The following is an 18,558-nucleotide window of genomic DNA, read 5'->3' as shown; positions in this document are numbered from 1 at the left end:
AAGATTATTAACTCTTTAAATATAATTTAAATACTATCTGCATGTCTCAGGTATTTAAAACCCAGGTAATCAGATCACATTTAAATGCTTAACCAACAAAAAGAATGGCCATAAAATATTCATCACAATCTGTATGAACACTTGGTTCCACTTGGAGCATAGAGGGCTGAAGCACAGAAGCCACTCTGATTTTCATGCACTTTTTTGTATTTTTTTATCCTGAGGCAAAATAATGATGTAAAGTGTTATCCTTACAGAGTCATACAATAGCAATTATAGGGTTCTGCCTCACATCAGAAGGTTTTCTGAGAAAAGTATTTTCTTTGCAGCACCACAGGAGTTGAAAAACATGCAACTAGCTCACAGAACTCTGTTACAATACTTATTATTCCATTATTTTTCACCATGGCCCTATGTTCTCATAAAATAACTATCACTACTGATCTTGGAAAATATCCAAAGGTCTGAGATCATTTACATCTTTGATCAGTACATAAAATATACAACTACAAAGAATAAGTGATGCAAATTTTAAATTCAAGAAGGTAATTATAAAAGAATTGTAATTATTAATGCAAACAAGGAAGCATGAAACAATGACTTACAGTAATTAGTAGCAGCTATATATAAATCAGATGCATGTTTCACACAGTGTTCAGATTTTAGGGGGTTAATTGCTTGTTTGAAATTATTTAGAGAAATGAACAATACAACTTTTAAGCTACCAAGTTTAAGGTGCAGTGCAAGGAAATTAGGAAGCAAATTTAATTTAAATTAATTAGGCAGCAAATTTAAATTTCAAATGTTTCAAACTATCATGTTCACAACATTATATGCAGTAAGTACATTAAAAAAGTATTTTTCTCTAAAAAGGGTAATTTTCTAGAAAAAATTAAACTAACTTGAAAAATATTGATTGTAATGTAGCACCTAATACCTATAAGATCATCAAAACTTATCAGTAGAAAAAAAAAGGTTAATTAGTTGCATTATGTGGAATAATTAACACAATCTGGGCATCTGAGAGATTACTAAGATACCTGGCTTCAAGAAATAGAATTTTCCATTTTTCAAATGGAAGATGAAAAACCTAAAATAATAAACAAAAAACAAAAAACACCTAACAATAACAACAATCCCCCCCACCAAAAAAAAACCCAAAAAAAACCCCAAAAAAAAACCCCGACTACCTAAATTGCTAAGAGGCTAAAGCGGAAAATATTTCAACAAATTTGAAGACTAAAGCCCTAATGTAGGGTGTCTTTTAAAATAGACCCCTTCCTGATATTATAATTCCAGACTAAATTCCAATTAATGAGCAGAAACTCCTCCAAACCTAGCAATGAAAGTTTTTTTGCAGAAATACAGTTGGGATTTTTATGAACCAAAGTGAGGCCAAAAATTCTTGTCAATGGAAAGAAAAAATGAAAATAAAAAACCAGATTAATTAATCAGATTAATCTGAAATCACAGAAAGTAGCAAATATAGTAATGAGGTCCTGTTCATACTTTTAATAAAATATTTAAAAACAAGATTTATGTAAATATTAGAAATTACACATTAGTAATGAACGAATCTTAAATGAATAAGACACAAAATACAGAGAAAGAGACAATTTTCATTAGCTTGATTTTTTGTCCCATAAAAATTTTTCACAGGGAAATTAGGTGAACTTGACATTTAGAATATGGCATTATAATTTAAAAAAAAATACAGTAAGTGTAATTTTGAAAGAAAGTTAATATAATTGTGTATTCAATCTGTAAAATATTGACAGAAACATCACAGTTACTGCCTCATGTTTACAATAATATTTGGTTACATGCCTCTAAACACTTTTAATAAGGAACAAAAAGTTAAATTTTTTTAGCTTCACAAACATATTAAAAAAGGAACCAAATCCTGGTATTCATACCGTCATAAATCCATCCAGCAAACCTGAGTCAGGCTTCGGGGGTGCTTGCAAGCGCTCCATGGACCACTTCTCAATGATAGAGGACACCTGGGTGTTCTCCGTGTTTAGAATCCTGAAGCCGGTCATATTGACACCGCTGTACCGATAGGGCTCCACATCCAAGGCAAACAGGTCCTGAAAAAATTACCAGTGCATAAATCCTGTAACGCACTGCAACTGCTACTTCAGTTGTGGGGCCATCTCCCCAGGTAAGAGCACAGGTGGCAATTTTTCAGTGCTATTTATGCTAGGAAGAGTGTTCTGCTTGTCTGGGGGCCTGTGTGTGTGAGCAAGCAACTTGGCTGCCCTTATGGTGGGAGCAATCCGATTCTCAGAGGAAGAACAGACTTTTAGGAGATGTTAGTCCAATTACAGAACTGTATCTATTGCTAGGTAGTAAGCTTAAATATTATTTTCAATTTCTAAATATTAATGTTAATTGCTAGTCCTTGAATTTACCAGAAATCAAACAGACATCAAATAGTAAAATAAACTGGACAAGAGTTTCCTTGAGCTTTTGCTCTCAGTGAAACTTAAAAATGTTAATCTTAGGAGGATAAATTGGTGGAGGGGAGTAGGCAGGGAGTGGGGGTGGTGGTGAGCAGGGACGAGAAATGTACATGGCTTTAAATTTAATCAAAAGCATTTTTCACTGTCATCAACAGACTTCCAAAGATGGATATATCTTTCATTATGAATTCATATTTGCAAGAATAACTTTTGCCAATTTATATGTTTTCAGTATACCTGTATGTGTGTGTGTGTACAGTTAGCCCTCAAACACACACAAGGGAAATACAATTAATAAAAATGTTTAGCTCAAGAAAGTAAATTCAAGGTTATCCTAGTGCTTTGATCAAATCCTAAAAAGCAATGTAGAAACAGTATTTGACTTCAGGAAACTCAGGTCTAAGAACAAGTTTTGAACAGGGGGAAAAAAAGATGTAATCAAGTTTATATGTAATAGATTATATTCTTTTAACATAAATTTAATTTATTGAACATAGAAATTTTCTCCATAATTCAGAGGTCATCATAATAATTCACATAATTCACAGTCACTGATCTAATTTTGAATTTCATTTTTGTTGTCAGGTAGCTTTAGGTGTAACACTTGTCTGAATCCATTTGATTTACAAGATAGAGCTGAAGAAGATTAAATATTGTACTACGGAAAACCCAAATATAACACCCATTGCTAATACCACAAAGCCCAAAAAATTATCAACCAGTTATCAGTCACTACCCATTTTTAATTCTGTAGCTAGTAATATGATATAGTTTTCTATATCTTAGATATGTAGATTTCAAAATTAATTTAAAATAACCTAACTCACATCCTCTTTGCAAAGAAATAAAACATTTCATTGCAAAGGAATTGTTGGCCATAACTATTTTTTCTTTAAAAAATTCTCTTAGTTTTTACTGTGCAAGAAGTCAGAACCTTGAATGATAGTTTTTAATCCAAAAACATTCCTGCTTACACTGGAATGTAATAAATATACACAATATTATTATGCATATATTACAAATGCACACAGGTCAGTGTATAATGAGCCAGTGCATTACATCCTGAATCAATCAAGAGAAGATTACACAGACTGTTGTAAACACTGTGACTGGAAAATTTATTTGACAGGACTTTCACCATGTTAGGTAAGAAGCAATTAATATATAAAAACAACTAAATTCTGCTGATGATTCCATTGCAAAATCAAAATCTATGATATGTTTGTGCACAGTAAATTATCTCTTGATAGTTCCAAGTTAATATAATACTCTTATCTCCGTAGAAAATCTAATGCTTTAATCAGTAAATAAGAATGAAAGAAAATTCTGATTTTTAGAAAGAGCTTTAAGAGTGAAAATTCAATGCCAGAGGACAGCATAGTACTCAAAGAAACAATTTTCATCAATATCAAAATAAAAATTTTAAAAATAAGAAAAAAACTTCAAAACATCTATAATACATTTTTGTGGAAGGAAATTATCTAGTGAGGGAAATTCTTTGTATGCAATCTTAAATCTAAAAGTAACAGAACAATTTGCCCTTCTAAAATAAGATAGGTATTTGTGCAGGTTGTGCATTTGAACTTCACAAATCATTTTGCATTCTATCCAACTAGCTGTTTCATGTTAATACTTTCCATGAACTTCTGTTTAGTGATTACGAGGTGGACTCCTACCCTACCACAAAAGATTCATTTTCATAAGGACTTAAAGATTCATGTGACTTTAAACATGGACCATTTCCAGCATGGTTTTGCCAAGGCACATCTGCCTCACATTTTTCTCATACTTTTCTTTTAAAACACTTAATGAACTGCAATCTAAATATTGAAAAATTATTACCAAATTGAATGCAATTCAAGACAAAGAAATGTGCGCAGCTCTGGAGACTCTGTAGTCTTTAGAAGAATATTTTACCAACTGCTTCTTAGATAGGTTGTGGTGAGCAGGAGAAAGGATTTCACATACATATTTGTTTTATAAGAGCATTGGGCTTTTAAATGTTCATTTACTGCAAATGATAGGACAAAGAATGATCAAATTCCTTCTAAGCTACATTTACAGTGGACACCAAAGAATATTGCATAATTCATGTGCCTAAAAAGCTCATATGAATTGTTAAATAAAATTCTGCTAAGATTCACACCAAATTATTCATGAATCATATGACAGAGACGAACTATCCTGTAAACTGTTGGATTAAAAATATGGAATATATAAGTAAATTTTAAAATATCTTAATCTTCACATACAAACAGCTAAAAGACAAAAAGGACAATATGCCTAAAATAAACAATGAATTATTAATTATACATTTAACCTTCCTTGACAGTTAAAAGCTGCAGTACTACAGACAGATGCTTTTTTCAGGTCTATCAGTTCCCAGGGCACACTTTTGAACACTAATTAAACCATCCTGATGAGTTTTCGCTGAAAGTAAGAAAACTCAGCAAAGAAAACATCTTGCACTCATACCCCATTCCAGAGAGACTTTTTCCACTTTGTTGAGTAATTTAATTAGGAAAGTAACATCTTTGTTGGATGTCATCACTATGTTTTCACAAGCCACTTACCAGTGTGGTAAAGATATAGTGATAGTATTCTGTCATCATCCCCATAGCTAAAGCCTTGAAAAAAATAAACAAAAGATTAATGTTTCTGAGGCCACATAATACATTTTTATCACACGAACATGGCAAATGAAACGCTGCAAAAGAACACTGGTAAGATCAGACTATAGGGTTGGAATTATGCTAAAATTAGGTCAAGCAAGTCATTTCTTAGCAGTTAGAGAAGATTACTGACTATTAAAGGAATTTATGTACCAGATCTTCTGATAGAAGGAATATTATTAGACTGTTTAGTGCAGTAAATGTGAAAGAGGCTTGTATTTTTACATACTAATGGATACATTAAGTTACAACACATAATTTGAGTTGAAAATATTTTCATTCATTATTGAACCCATTCTTTAAAATGAATTACCTAATAGGAATGGGTTTTTTCTATTTTGATGAACAATACCATGCATTTAAAAGAAGGACCCAAGCTTATATTATAAATGTGCACCCAACCATGCAAGAAAATTCTCTTGAGTCAAATTTTGAACAGCAAGAGAGATACTACTTAAATAAAAATGAAGAACAAATATTCATAGAATTACTTTATATATTCAGGTATCTCTCAAGTACCTTCATTGCTCTTGCTATGTAATACCAAGTAGGTTTTGATAAACTGTGCATTTTAAAAGTTCCTACTTTCCTCTCGGCTGCATAAAAAAATATTTGTAGATAAAAAACTATGTTTCATCATGTTTATACATTAAGGGTATTTTCTCCTGAGAAGCATGTATCTTCATGCTCTGCAAAAATTTGCCTTATTTTCCTCTTTTCTAGGAACTCTCAAATGAGTTCTTTGCCGAGTTGCTACCAGATGGACTCCTTAAAGACACTGAAGGCCACAATTATACTACTGTGACAATACCAGAATTTGTATTAAAAAGAATTGCCGGCATTCTGAAGGCTGTGAGAGCCTTGTTACTTCTGAAGTTGTCTGAAAAATGATGAAATGCATAGCCTATATGATCTTTTCCAAAGAGAAAAATCTAGAACAAATCCAAATATCAGTTGTAAATCACATTTGATAATATTTTAAAGATTTGGAAGAAAAAACACACCACTTTTCCAAAGCTTGCCCATACTTGTGTATTTAGAACTCCACAACAGTAATTAGAACTAGAGTATAGTGTTCCAGTAGAAATTAAACTCTCTTAAACATAGGTAAATCATAAGAAATATTACAACTTCATTAGGAACTCTACAACTACAAACATTCTTAGCTTTTATAAGAACTTGGCTTTTTTTAATACAACCAAAGTATCTTCCTCTATATCTGTACCCATTTGCAGTTACCTAGATCATAACTGCTTCTAATCAAGACTTTCATACTCCAAAGGATCCCTACACAACATCCTACACATGTTCCTTATTCTGCTATGCGATGGTGCTGTCTCTTTTCCAGGTCTTCCTTCTCTCACCTTCTCACTTCTCTAAAGATCTCACTTCTTTTCCCTCTTCAAACATTGTAATTTCTCTGTTCTCATTATTACAGTGCTTCCCTAACTTTTTAAATTATGTATGGTTTCCCTGGTTGCCTGGTGATGTAGACAACAATGAGATTCACCTAAGTTTAAGTATGCTTGTCTGATTGATAGGATTTTTTTTTTTGTTCACTTTTCATTATGTATTTTTGGCCAGCAAAGAGAAGTTGCCATTTCACTAGGTTCTCAAGGTACTGGTTTTTTTACTTTCAACTTGTATTGTCTTCCACCAGATTCAGTGTTAATCTTTCCAACCATCCTCTCAAACTAAAACTCCTTGTCATGTACCCCAAAACTCATCCCTTCCTTACCAGGAAAAGAAAACTGATAAGTCAATAATTCAGACATGGATATATAAAGATTTTTTTCAGTAATCACTTATAAACACAAGGGGTGTTTATATATACTTTTTGAATAGTTAATATTTAATTAATATTTATTTAAATAAATAAATAATGTTATATTAAATATATAAACATATTTGGAATATTGACATTAAATAATATACTCAGCACCCCTTGTGTCAGTTTCAACACCAAAGCGTTTACATTCAGCTTCAAAACTACAAATTTAGGGCATATTTAAGGCATTGAATTATAGCACCTGAATGGAAAAGTAAAAATCTACAGAATCTGTATAAAGATCTAAATACTCATGAAGCAATTTTTTCTGTATCTTCCCTCTCTAATCTTTAGGATGAGCAATATACTTTGATGAAACAGTTCACAATTTGATTTAAAGAGGCTGAATGCCCACTCTTGGGTCCTAGGACATGATTAAAGATACAATGCTTTTAATTTTGTTCCCATTTCCCTCTATTCATGCATTTTTACATTGTATACTGTGAAATAAAAGGGTTTTTTCAGCTAAAAATTCTAGGTACTGTATAAGTAATGTATCTCGATGGAGTTATTGTTTGTATTGCAGCTTAATATTGCCATCAACACATTTTCCATCTGCATTGTCTAGATTTTAAATATTAAAAATAATTAAATGTACGATCAAAGATTTGGCTTAAACAACTAGAATAACTAGGCTGGCTTATGTTTAGAAAAAAACCAGCAGCAGAATTTTAAAATTACTAGGAACTAATAAAAGTTTTTGAATCAATGAACAATAAAGCAAAGTATTTATATTATACATGTAGGCTTATTAGCAATTTCAGTTATATCTGCAATAATACCTGTAAGTACCTCTAATGAGAAGCATATTTCCAACTCTTAAATTTTGTTTTCAATTTAGACCGTACACTTTTCTAGCAAACATTATATAAACATGAATTAAAGTCACTAAATGCTATGCATTAGAAGTGTAGAATACTGTTTCAGTTTTAGGTGTTCTTCCTATCCTCTTTATTGGAAGTCATAGCTTAATTAAACAACTATGGGGAAGACAGTTTCTGAGCCAGGTAAGTCTTTGGAATTCTGTTGTATCTCACCTATTCATCTCACTTGCACACAATATTTTCAAAGCATCAATCCAAATGTACTTGGGTGTTTTGCAGTTCCATTTTTAGCCTTAAGAGGCTCTAAGATATCAATCCTGTACTCTCAATGGAAGACATTAATGTGGTCTGTTGGTAACATACTATTCAGATATCACTATCTGATTAGGAACACACGTTCTAGAGGCCTCAAATACAAACAGATATTTAAATAAATAAATGCATACACACATAAAGATTTGATATATAAAATAACATTAAGCAAGCATTTTAAATCATGCTTAAAGCATCAATTCTCCAAAGTACCAGTTCTTCATAGCTGAAAGACTAATATACCTTCATGTTCCTCCTGAACATAAATTAATTAAACTCTTTCTTTATAAAAGCATAATTAAAATACCTACCATTTGTGTCACCAATAAAATTACCTCTGAAATCCTTGGCTGATTTCCAGTAAAACTGACATACAATTTCCCTGCTTGTTAAATACCATTGGGCCTGGATAATACTTTTATTTATTAGGGATGAAAGAGATTAAGACATCTAAAGCAAAATGAGGATTACCTGTTTCAAGATGCCTGCTGCCATTTCATGGCTGCAGTCAAAGATTACATGGAATTCTTTGCCTCTTTTCATCTCCTTTAGCAATGGCTTTGCATCTTTTGTGTCAGCTGGTAACTGACGGATTTTTAATCTTAGGTTGTACCGTGACGGAGCCTTGATGAGCTCTTGCAATCGAATGAGACCTTAAAGAAAATAGGAGTCGAGAGAAAAGAAAATTATCAAAACAAGAACCTAAACTGCTAGCAGGAGAACATACCATAAGCATTCAAAGTTTCCTGATTTTTTTTCCGTTCTCAGTTGGTTGGAACTGATATACAAAAATGTTATTAAAAGGAAAAATTAAGTATCTGTACTCTCAAAATTTTAGCAGCACAAGTCTCTTTTCCATTAATATTACTGGAGAGCAACCAGCCTCATTTAGGATTACCTTAAGACAGACAAATCTTCCTCTAGCATTATAATGAAACTATGATATTCCTCTTTGAAGAACATATTACTCTAATTCAATTAAACCCATATCCCAGACTAATAGTTTTTAATCAGCCTAGACAATCTCCCAAACAACAAATCAAGTACTGAGTATTTTTAATATACCAAATGTTAAAGAGAAGACTGACTGTTCTTTCTTGACTGCAAACTGTTCAAAGTATTCTTTACACAAAAGGGCAGAGTCCCTAATATGCATGTTTTACGCACATTTTCAGGTGTTACACCAATCACCTTTGTTGCACATTTGGAGGTGGGATGGACAGTTAAGTTGTCAAGGAACTTTGACACGGGATAGAAAGAAGGGGAAAAGGGATGTTGCTTTTCTCTGCAGCAAGTTTAAATTACAAAATTTTGATAAACAAATGTAAGAAACTGCAAATTGACAGGTCTCTTGATCTATCCCCGTTGCTTGCATCAATAAAATACAGTTTTGGTCTTTTACCGTAGGTCCAAGATTTGTTGCAGAATGGCAAGGAGTGTTTTCTTGCCTAGAGGAGTTTCTGAAGTAAATGTTTTTCAGTACCCAATGAATTAAACTTACGGTTTAATTAGTTTGAGAGTCACAGAATATTCTGAATTGGAAGGAATCCACAAAGACCATCAAGTCCAGCTCTTAGCTGAATGGCCCCATCCAGCGGTTGAACCCACAACCTTGGGTCCATGCTCTAACCGAGATAACCTCAAGAAACTGCAGTGGGTGAAACCCAAGAATTCCAAAACTTCCAAGCTTTGTTCTGTTCCAGAGCATTATCCAAGAACATCAGTCCTAAGAGGTCCTAACTGGACTGTTCAAGAATTTAAAAAAAGAAAAATCGTAACCTTCATAAATCTTATCATTATTGGACTACCTCAGAGAAAGAAAAAAATCACACCAAAATTTGAAATAGAAGATTTACAGATACAGGAACTAGAGCAAGTAAAGGCTGACAAGGAAAGTGCTATCATGGTGTCTGCCCTCTGGGTTACCTGTGCATCTGATAGAGAAGTGATGAGTGATAAACAAAATACTGCACTGGAAGGCAGTAGAAAAGCTGCCAAAGAAACCTGAGCGTGAGAATATGGGGAAGAACACCTGCAAATGCACATCTCTTCTGGCTGGACCTCAGAGCTGGGGCAGTACAAATGTGCAGGGAAGCACATGAAGAAATATTTATGCCTTCAATAACTGTCAATTACAAACAGTAACCAATGTTACTGTTTGTAATTGACAGTTACCAATTGGTACTGTTACCAAAGCCTCAAAATATATTTTAAGATAAATTAAATCTGAGACATGAGCAAATTCCAGGTTTTCAAAGCTATGTTTTTTCTCCTGTCCTCAGCAATGTAAAATAAAAAGCAACCTTAAACTTTTAATGTGTAATATTGTTCACAGCTTCTACATGTAGCAGAATATCTAATTTTAGTAGTAGTTACAGAGAGTACATACTTCCATTTTTAAGACTTTAACATATATTTTGCCCTGTTTCCAGCCGCCAGCACTTGTAAACATGAGATGGATTATGGCAGGGAAAAAAAAACATGTTCCAGTCTACTAAATGACTCACTTCAGTGGTCCACTTGGCCACCCACTATAAGGAACAAATTCTTTACTGGCAGATGTTCAACAGCTTCCAGCTTGCTGGGTTCTCAACAGGATGATTCTGGAAAACAAAACCCCCTCACCTGCAAGGGAGTGCAGGCATGCGGCTGTGGGGAGCACACGGTGTGAGTGCTGCTGGGAGGGTGTGTCACGGGGGCAAGTACCACTGCCACAGGTACCCTACAGCTCCTTGCTGCAGAGAAACACCTCACAGAACAAAAAAAAGTCAGGCAGTGCTGAGCATACCTTACTCTGGTACTTTTATTTCTCTGGTGAAATATTGAGAAGCAGGATTTCTCCATGCAGGCATTAGTGGGAACTGAGAGCAGGTAAAGGCTTTCTAATTCTGGGTCTCACTTCAAAAGCTGGCTCTTTTAAATACTAATTAAAGTCTAGAGGTTTCCTTCTACACTGTCTCTACTTTTTGGGATGTAGCATTTGTGCTTATAAAAGTGAACAAAGAATAAATTCATTTTACTGGAAAGTAAAAATAACCAAAATAATTTCCTAAAGAGGAACAGAATAATTCATCTAAAAACTAACAAATACCATCATACACAAAGCCTTTTCCAGGTTAAATATTGAACAGTGGGTCATTATTTGTGACCAAATTAAAAATTAAGCACTGGAAAGATGTAAACCAAAAGAACAAAGTCCTGCATGTAAACTGCAGCACTTGGGTTCATCTATGGACAATAACGGCTTCCCAACTCCTGGCTGCCACTGATCTTCTCTTCTCCTGAACACCCTAACATCCTGCCTTCTTCAAGAGTAGTTTCTGCAGTAGTAATGGCCAAAAAAGTTCCAGGGGATCAGAACATTACACATTTGAGGACTGATCAGGCAGTGCTCGTAGGATATAAGTAAATTGTGTCCCCATCCTTACAGAAACAATCTGTTTGGAGTTCAATTTTTTGCAGCTATCAGATATCATAAGTTAAAGGTTTTTTATGGTAAAACTAATGTCTTGGAGTAACAAAAAATGAGCTCTACATTATCTATTCTCTTTAACAATTAGTCTTGAATGCATCAAGTGAAGTAAGACAAATTATTTGTTTGCTTTCATTTTTAGATGTTACCAAAAATTGTTCTATTATTCCACTTGCTCCATTTGAATGACTGAGATTTCAAAGACACAAAGAAGGCTGCTTCTTCCTACTGTGTGCAGCTTGTCTGGATTCAATTTCTACCCTTCTATCCTTTGTGCATATTGGTTGTTTTAGGTCAAACAAACATATTTGTAAATATTACTAAATTGACTAAGATTCTTGAGCTACTGTTAATATTAAAGTATTAAAGAAATAAAAATTTCTGAACCAGCAAGGGGCAGTTTCAAAAGGACAGATATGTAGCTTATCAGAAGATGAGGTATCAGAACCCCCAATGAAGGAAGGAATATAATTCAAGAACTACAAGGACTATGAAGCCAAGAACAAAACAAGTCCTTTCTTCACCATGATTTTGAGGAGATCTAGAATGTTTTTAATTGAACACTTGTCTAGTATAATTTTAAAATAATTTATTTAAAATATAATATGAATTGTAGGCCTCAGATGAAAAGGCAAACTCTTATTTTATTAGGGTTTATAAGATCCCAGTGTAATACAAAAAAAACAACAACAACAAAAACCCCATCAACAAAAAAAAAACACCGAAAGCAAACAGAATACAACCATTTGTGTGTATAAGTCCCTAAAAAAATCTATTTTACAACAGTATAGAAATAGTAGCTGCATTTTTGGAATGTACTTCCTGCATTTTCTTTCACCAGGGACACCTTTTTCCTGTCCCTTTAAACTCTCAATTCCTTCTTTTAGCAGGCACTGTGATAGAGCCCTACCTCTGAATGGCTGGGAAGAGTGCGGTGTGAGTAACTCTTTTCAGAAGCTGCCATCAATTCATCGTTAAGGAGAATCCTGAAGGAGCAGTTTGTGAGCTCTCCAGCTGGCATCTTCCTCCAAAGAGATCAATCACATTACCTCCTCGACATGTTCAACTTCAACCAGTCCAGGAAGCAAGAGCCCCAAGTTTGTTTTAAAACCTGTCTCCAGCTCAGCAGTCTTGTGGGCCATTGCTACGCCACCTGGCCTGCTCATCAAACTATTTATCATTTCCCTTAATGCTGCCTTTGTGCTGCACAGGAAGAATGCAAGCAAATGCACTTTGCAATAGGCTGAACACATCAACCTTTTTCTGTAAGAAAACACTAATGCTCTTTTAAAGGCTACTCCTCATCTTCACCACATCGAAATTTTCAAAACCACTATTATACTGCTTTGCAGAGCCACCAGAAAACAGTCCTTCTATTTTTAGCAAGCTGTTTCTTCTCACACCTCTCTGTACTCTTCTCCTTCCCTGACGGCCCCCTGCCCAGGTTTTTTGGTTATGTGTCAGAAAAATCTCATTGTGTCAAAGCCCAATGGCTTTGAAAGGGGTATGGGTGGAAGGGAAGAGAATGCTGGTTTATTGGCATTGATAGAAGTTTCCCATCAACTGGAACAACTAATTGTTGCAAAATTACTTGTAGAAATTACCCATGAACTCTAAAGTTTAGTTTTATCATCTTCAACTAAAAAGAACTCACTTCTAATGAAAGGATGAAAAAGAAATTGCACCAGCAAGTATTGGCTCTCAAACAGTGAGCTGTTCTGTGTTCTTTGTGCTGTTACATCTAAGACAGCAACACCATTAAGAAAATCACAGAGGAAAGAGACAAAGGAAAAAGACAGCTTGATGGACTTTTCATATTTATTCATATCAAGCTTTTTTACTGCATTAAGGTAGTTTCCCTCAATTCCAGCAATGTAAAGGATCCTTAAAATAATCACCAGTTATATTTAATCCCATTTAGATACAATAGTAATGGTGTCGTTAACTGAAAAAGTTGTAAGTTATGTAGTCTGGGAAAAAAATTGTCTTTTTACTGTAAACATAATTAATGCAGCTTCTTATTAGTGGCTTTAGAGTCCAACATTTTAGCAAGATTTTTCAGTCTTGTAGTTTAAGGATTGGACAGCAATCAGAATAGTACATGTGTATGCATGTATATATTTTACAAATATTAATGCATTAGAGTCTGATGTTATTTACAACTTGTAATATTTAAAATGTACTATGATTAGTGGCAGTAACATGAAGGATTGTTCAAGGATATCTAGTATTATGTTGACTTATTTTGCTGTTAAACTTGACTTCTCCAAGGGAAACTATAGTACTGTATCAGTAAAAAGAAGGAAATGTGCTCGGCAACTGACTTCAAAAGAATTTTTGTCAAAGAAAATTCTACTTAACAAGCCCTTTGTCAAATATATAGCTGTCCTATTTAAATGTCTTTAGCAGAAATTTAAATATTAGATTCAAGAAGACAAGCCAATACACAAGAGTTATCCATTATAATAGTAGCATTTGCTCAGATGAATTCTGGAGGTGTATTTGTATGACGCAGTTTCCTTCTGGGGGAAAAGTGCAGGTGTATAGAGTAAGCACAATGTCCAACTACATATACCTAAGTCTTTATCTCCTTACCAACCATACTGTGTGACTACTCGCCAAACTCTTCCTCAGAGATACTAAAGAACCACTGTTTATAAATCAGAACAACCTTGGACTATATTGAGATGCTCTACTGTATATTCAGGAACTCATTCCAAGTTGCACATTGTCCATAAGTGGTCTTTCAGCTACACAAACACATTTAAAGAATTTACACTGCTGCGGTTTATGCTTTAGGAAAAAAATAATTTGGTCATTAGTTGGGATTCTTGAGGAGAAGAGAAGGAAAGGGTGGGGTGGTTAGTTAATATAGCTCTTTTGAGCATATCACTATCTAAAAGTTTTAGTCACTCTGAAAAGCCAGTTCTGGACCAATGAGTATGAGAGGGCAAATAAAAATTACATTATTTCTTACAGAAAATATTTTCAAAAACTATCTCTTGGATGGTAGCCATGTCAGTAATTGGGGGAAATGTTTCAGTCTAGGTAGTTTTCATCTGATTTTTTTTTCCTAGACTGTGTAATAGAATAGATTCATAGAAACATTATCCAAGATCATAGAGCCCAACCTTTGACCAAAGATGCCAACTCAAGCATAGCACTAAATGCCAAGTCATTTCTTTGAATACTTCCAGGAATGGTGACTCCACCACCTCCCTGGGCAGCCTATTCCAATTCTCAACATCTGAGAAAAAATCTCCCTTCTAAAACTAACAAAAAAGGCAGAACTATATTTTTAATTACACGTCTGTGCAAGTATGTATATGCATTTGAAATACAAACTTCGTTATCATTAAAAATTTATAAGTGCCTAGACTAGGCCAGAAAAATAAAAACAACCCTAAAAGCCCAAACCCCTTTCCTTTAGACTAAAAAAATAATAATTTTTAAACAATTATCTAGTACAGAGAAGCAGAAGTGTTTAAAATTATATTCATGACTAGTTAAAATTACTAAAATACCATATACACAACAGATTAGGTATAGGGTTAAAAAAAAAAAATCACTGAACAAGAAAAGCATGGATCCAGGTTTAACTCCATAGACAGTCAAGATTTCTATTCTGATACTGTGCATGTCACTTAATTTTTCTGTGTCTTGGTTCTTAGCATCAGAATGTTAAATTCATTGTACTGCTGTTTCAGCATAATCAGCTGTAACTGAAGAGCAAGGCAATAATCAGCTTTATTGTTTTCCTTAAATATGCTAAGCAAGCACATCAGAGCATGGGTGTGAATATCTTTTATAGCTGCAAATAGCCAATCCTAATTCAGCTTATTTCCAGTAACAATTCATTTCTAATAAAGGCTTTGCAATACTGCAGTGGAAAAAGCACTCTACCCCATCACATACAGTTCCATAAGAAAGAATCAATGTTCTACTAAAGTTCAGAAAAGACCTTCGGTTCATGGAAAAGTTTTGATCTTCAAGATCACCACACCAAGATAAAGAAAAAGCTTTTTTTTCATGCCACTTGAGTACTTATAGATTCAGCACACAGCAGCTAGAAAAAAAATAAAAATAAAAAACTCAGAGTCCTGTCCATCTTTTCCTCACCTTTGCATCAAATGTGTGAAAATGTAAGAAAAAATAACATGATTGAAGAAAATGCTGACAATTAAGATAACATTATGCCTTATTAATATATTAAGTTTGCCATCTTTTTCCAGTCTCCAGCTACATTTGACATTTATGTATTTCAAATCATCTATTATGATATGCCTGATTTGAAATGTTATTCTGTTTTCTAAATATGCTTTTTTGAACATTTTCAAAAAGTTTTATCATTAATTCGGTATTATGATGGTGACAGCAATAGGAGTTAACAGTCCTGGGCATTTCAAAATAATTATCATAATTGTATGAAATATGATCTCTCCACTGGCTGATTTATGAGCAGTGCAGTTTAATGAGGGTGAAGAGTGAAAAAAAAAAAAAAAAGAACTATACTACAGTCAAAAGATAAAAGATAAAAAAATTTGTCTAAGATGTCAGAATCAATGATAAAAGAAGCAGTAGAACAAGTTAGCAATTCCTAGACATACCAAAGAATTATTACTATTGTATCAAACTACCCAAAGCTAAATAAAAAAACACTGTCTACTATAAATCAAAATGGACTTAGCTTGAAAAGACACATAAATGAACATCCCCAGATGGAATTTACACCAGCTTAGCACATTTATTCATGGGGAAAAAAGCAGTTTCATTTTTGCTTAAAAAAAAAAAAAAGGAATTGGTAATATTGCAAGAAAGAAGGAAACTCTGTAATTGAAGCTGAAAGGAATTAAGACAGCAATATTTGAACTGAGAGTGACGCAGAGCCATTCTCAAAGGGACTGACATCACAAGTGTATTTCACAGTGTTCTCCGAACCAGAGGACGAAATATGTAATAATGAAATTGTACTTCAGTTTGGATAAATCCTAAATGTATGACCCATACAAGAATGTGAAATTGATCTCTCTGTTTTCCTCTTTTCATTTTTCACTCAGTTTTCCTATCACCTATGTCTGTATTTGGACATAATGAAAAATTTTCTAGTCTTTATGAAAGAAACAATTCTTTTGATGAGAAGTTCCCTAGGCAATTTTCTGTAAGATTTCAATTCTTAAGTTTATTCAAAACCACAAAAGCAAAACAATTTAAAGCACTATTTGGAATATGTTCATTGTTATAAATTATAGAAATATTACCTCCACCTCTGTTCCTTAGACTTATAGAAAAAAAAACTCTAAAGTACCTTATGGATTTTTTAAATTTATTTGTTTTAAATCCACAGATTTCTTTTTTTTAATACTGAGTCTTGTTGCAGTAAGTCTAAATTCAATTATTAGCCAAAATATGAGTGAGAGCTGTAGTAACATGTTTTCCTGAAAGGTGAACTAGAATCATGCATTTTGTTAACTTCTTAACATTTACTTTGCTTTTCAAAAAATTAATTAAAATCTATATAGAATTATTCTCAAAGAACAATCACAGGCCCATTTATCAGAAAATAATAACAGAATTTAACTCTTTCTTCAGACAACTAGCTAAAGTAATTGCTAGCATGTACATAAAGACTAAAAGTGTTTGAAAGTGACATTTTAACTTCACAACATCCTCCAAACTACTGATATATTCATACAACACTAGAAAAATATTTCTGAACTTTCAGAATAAATGTGCAATAACTATCTTAGTAAAGGGATACACTAACCAGCTACATCCAAAAACCACAATTAGGTTTAGCACATAACTACTAATTGAACTTTCACTCTAAGCTACTGTGCACAGCACTTGAAACACTGTATTTAAAATACATTGTGGAATATATAATCATTCAGGATATTATTTCTTCATTGTCCAAATTACTATTGATATTAATTATTATAATTTTACAAAATTTGAATTTATTAAAGAAGGCTTAAAAGCCTATTGCCTCCAATAAAAGCATTCAATAAAAGTGTTACAAAGGCTGTAACCTCTCTGAAATGGTGACTGCAAAGATGTGGAGCAGAGTTACATAAACAATCATTCCAGCTTATATGCATGGGGAGCTTCAAGTCTGCTTTGTTCACATTGGCAAATATAATCCTCCTTTAGATACTCATTTCATTCATTCCACTAAAGCAGCACAGAATAACTATTAATTGATAATTAATTAGAAATTAAATTAGAAATGAACAAGCATAGTTCCATTTATCATTCTGCACTAAGCTGTACCACCCCAGTCTCTATCTTTGATGTGATTTATACACAAATTCATTCATTTGCAGAAAAGGTACCCACCTAGCCCTTCATAAGCAACCAGCAGTCTGAATTCTGCATCTGCTTCATAGACCAGAATAAATGCTAGCTCAAACTGCACAAGTCAAAACATTACAAATATACAAAAATACACACAGATGTACTTTTCATCTATACATAATATAAAGATAAATCCAATTTCAGAAATCATTATCAATAACAGTGATAACAGTGGAGTAACTTAATATTAATTTCTAATTTAATGTTTCCACACATTTGATAGAGACATTAGTCACCACCAGTAGTACTCAACAGTCCTGACTGAGACCTTTGAAGGTCACCCAACACCACACAGAAAAAACACCAACAAATCACCAAACTCATGAGGTAGATTTTCCGTAGCCTTTCAAGGACACCTGTTATTTTGCTCTAACCTAAATGTTCCTGGCTGAATTCTTTCTGCTACAGTCTTAAACATGTGTCTAACTACTCTCTGACTTCTCTGACTTAAAGCATAATGTATTTGTTTCCTTTTGCAAGACATTTTTGTCCACTTCTCTTACAGAAAAGTAATGCGTTTAGAGTCTTCTTCTCCCAAGACATATTTTACTTAATCTATGACCTCATGAACCCTTATCTTTCCTGAGATATGCTGCAAAGAGCAATGTAATGAAATGTGACACTTCTTTTT

The 18,558-nt window shown here is 33.5% G+C and overlaps 1 protein-coding gene across 1 annotated transcript in view; it reads right to left on the bottom strand.

The window, feature by feature from the left end:
• GRIK2 (glutamate ionotropic receptor kainate type subunit 2) overlaps positions 1-18,558 on the bottom strand; it is a 249,350-nt gene that overhangs the window by 215,124 nt on the left and 15,668 nt on the right. The window contains exons 3-5 of the mRNA XM_063389712.1: positions 8,573-8,754; positions 5,039-5,092; positions 1,917-2,090 (exon numbers count right to left, since the gene is read on the bottom strand). Of these exons, the coding sequence (XP_063245782.1) occupies positions 1,917-2,090; positions 5,039-5,092; positions 8,573-8,754 (410 nt within the window). The remainder of the gene's footprint in view (positions 1-1,916; positions 2,091-5,038; positions 5,093-8,572; positions 8,755-18,558) is intronic.

Source organism: Prinia subflava, chromosome 2 (assembly GCF_021018805.1).
Source record: "Prinia subflava isolate CZ2003 ecotype Zambia chromosome 2, Cam_Psub_1.2, whole genome shotgun sequence".
Taxonomy (NCBI): domain Eukaryota; kingdom Metazoa; phylum Chordata; class Aves; order Passeriformes; family Cisticolidae; genus Prinia; species Prinia subflava.
Note: the sequence above shows the minus strand (reverse complement) of the source record. Positions and strands in the feature narration are given on the sequence as shown.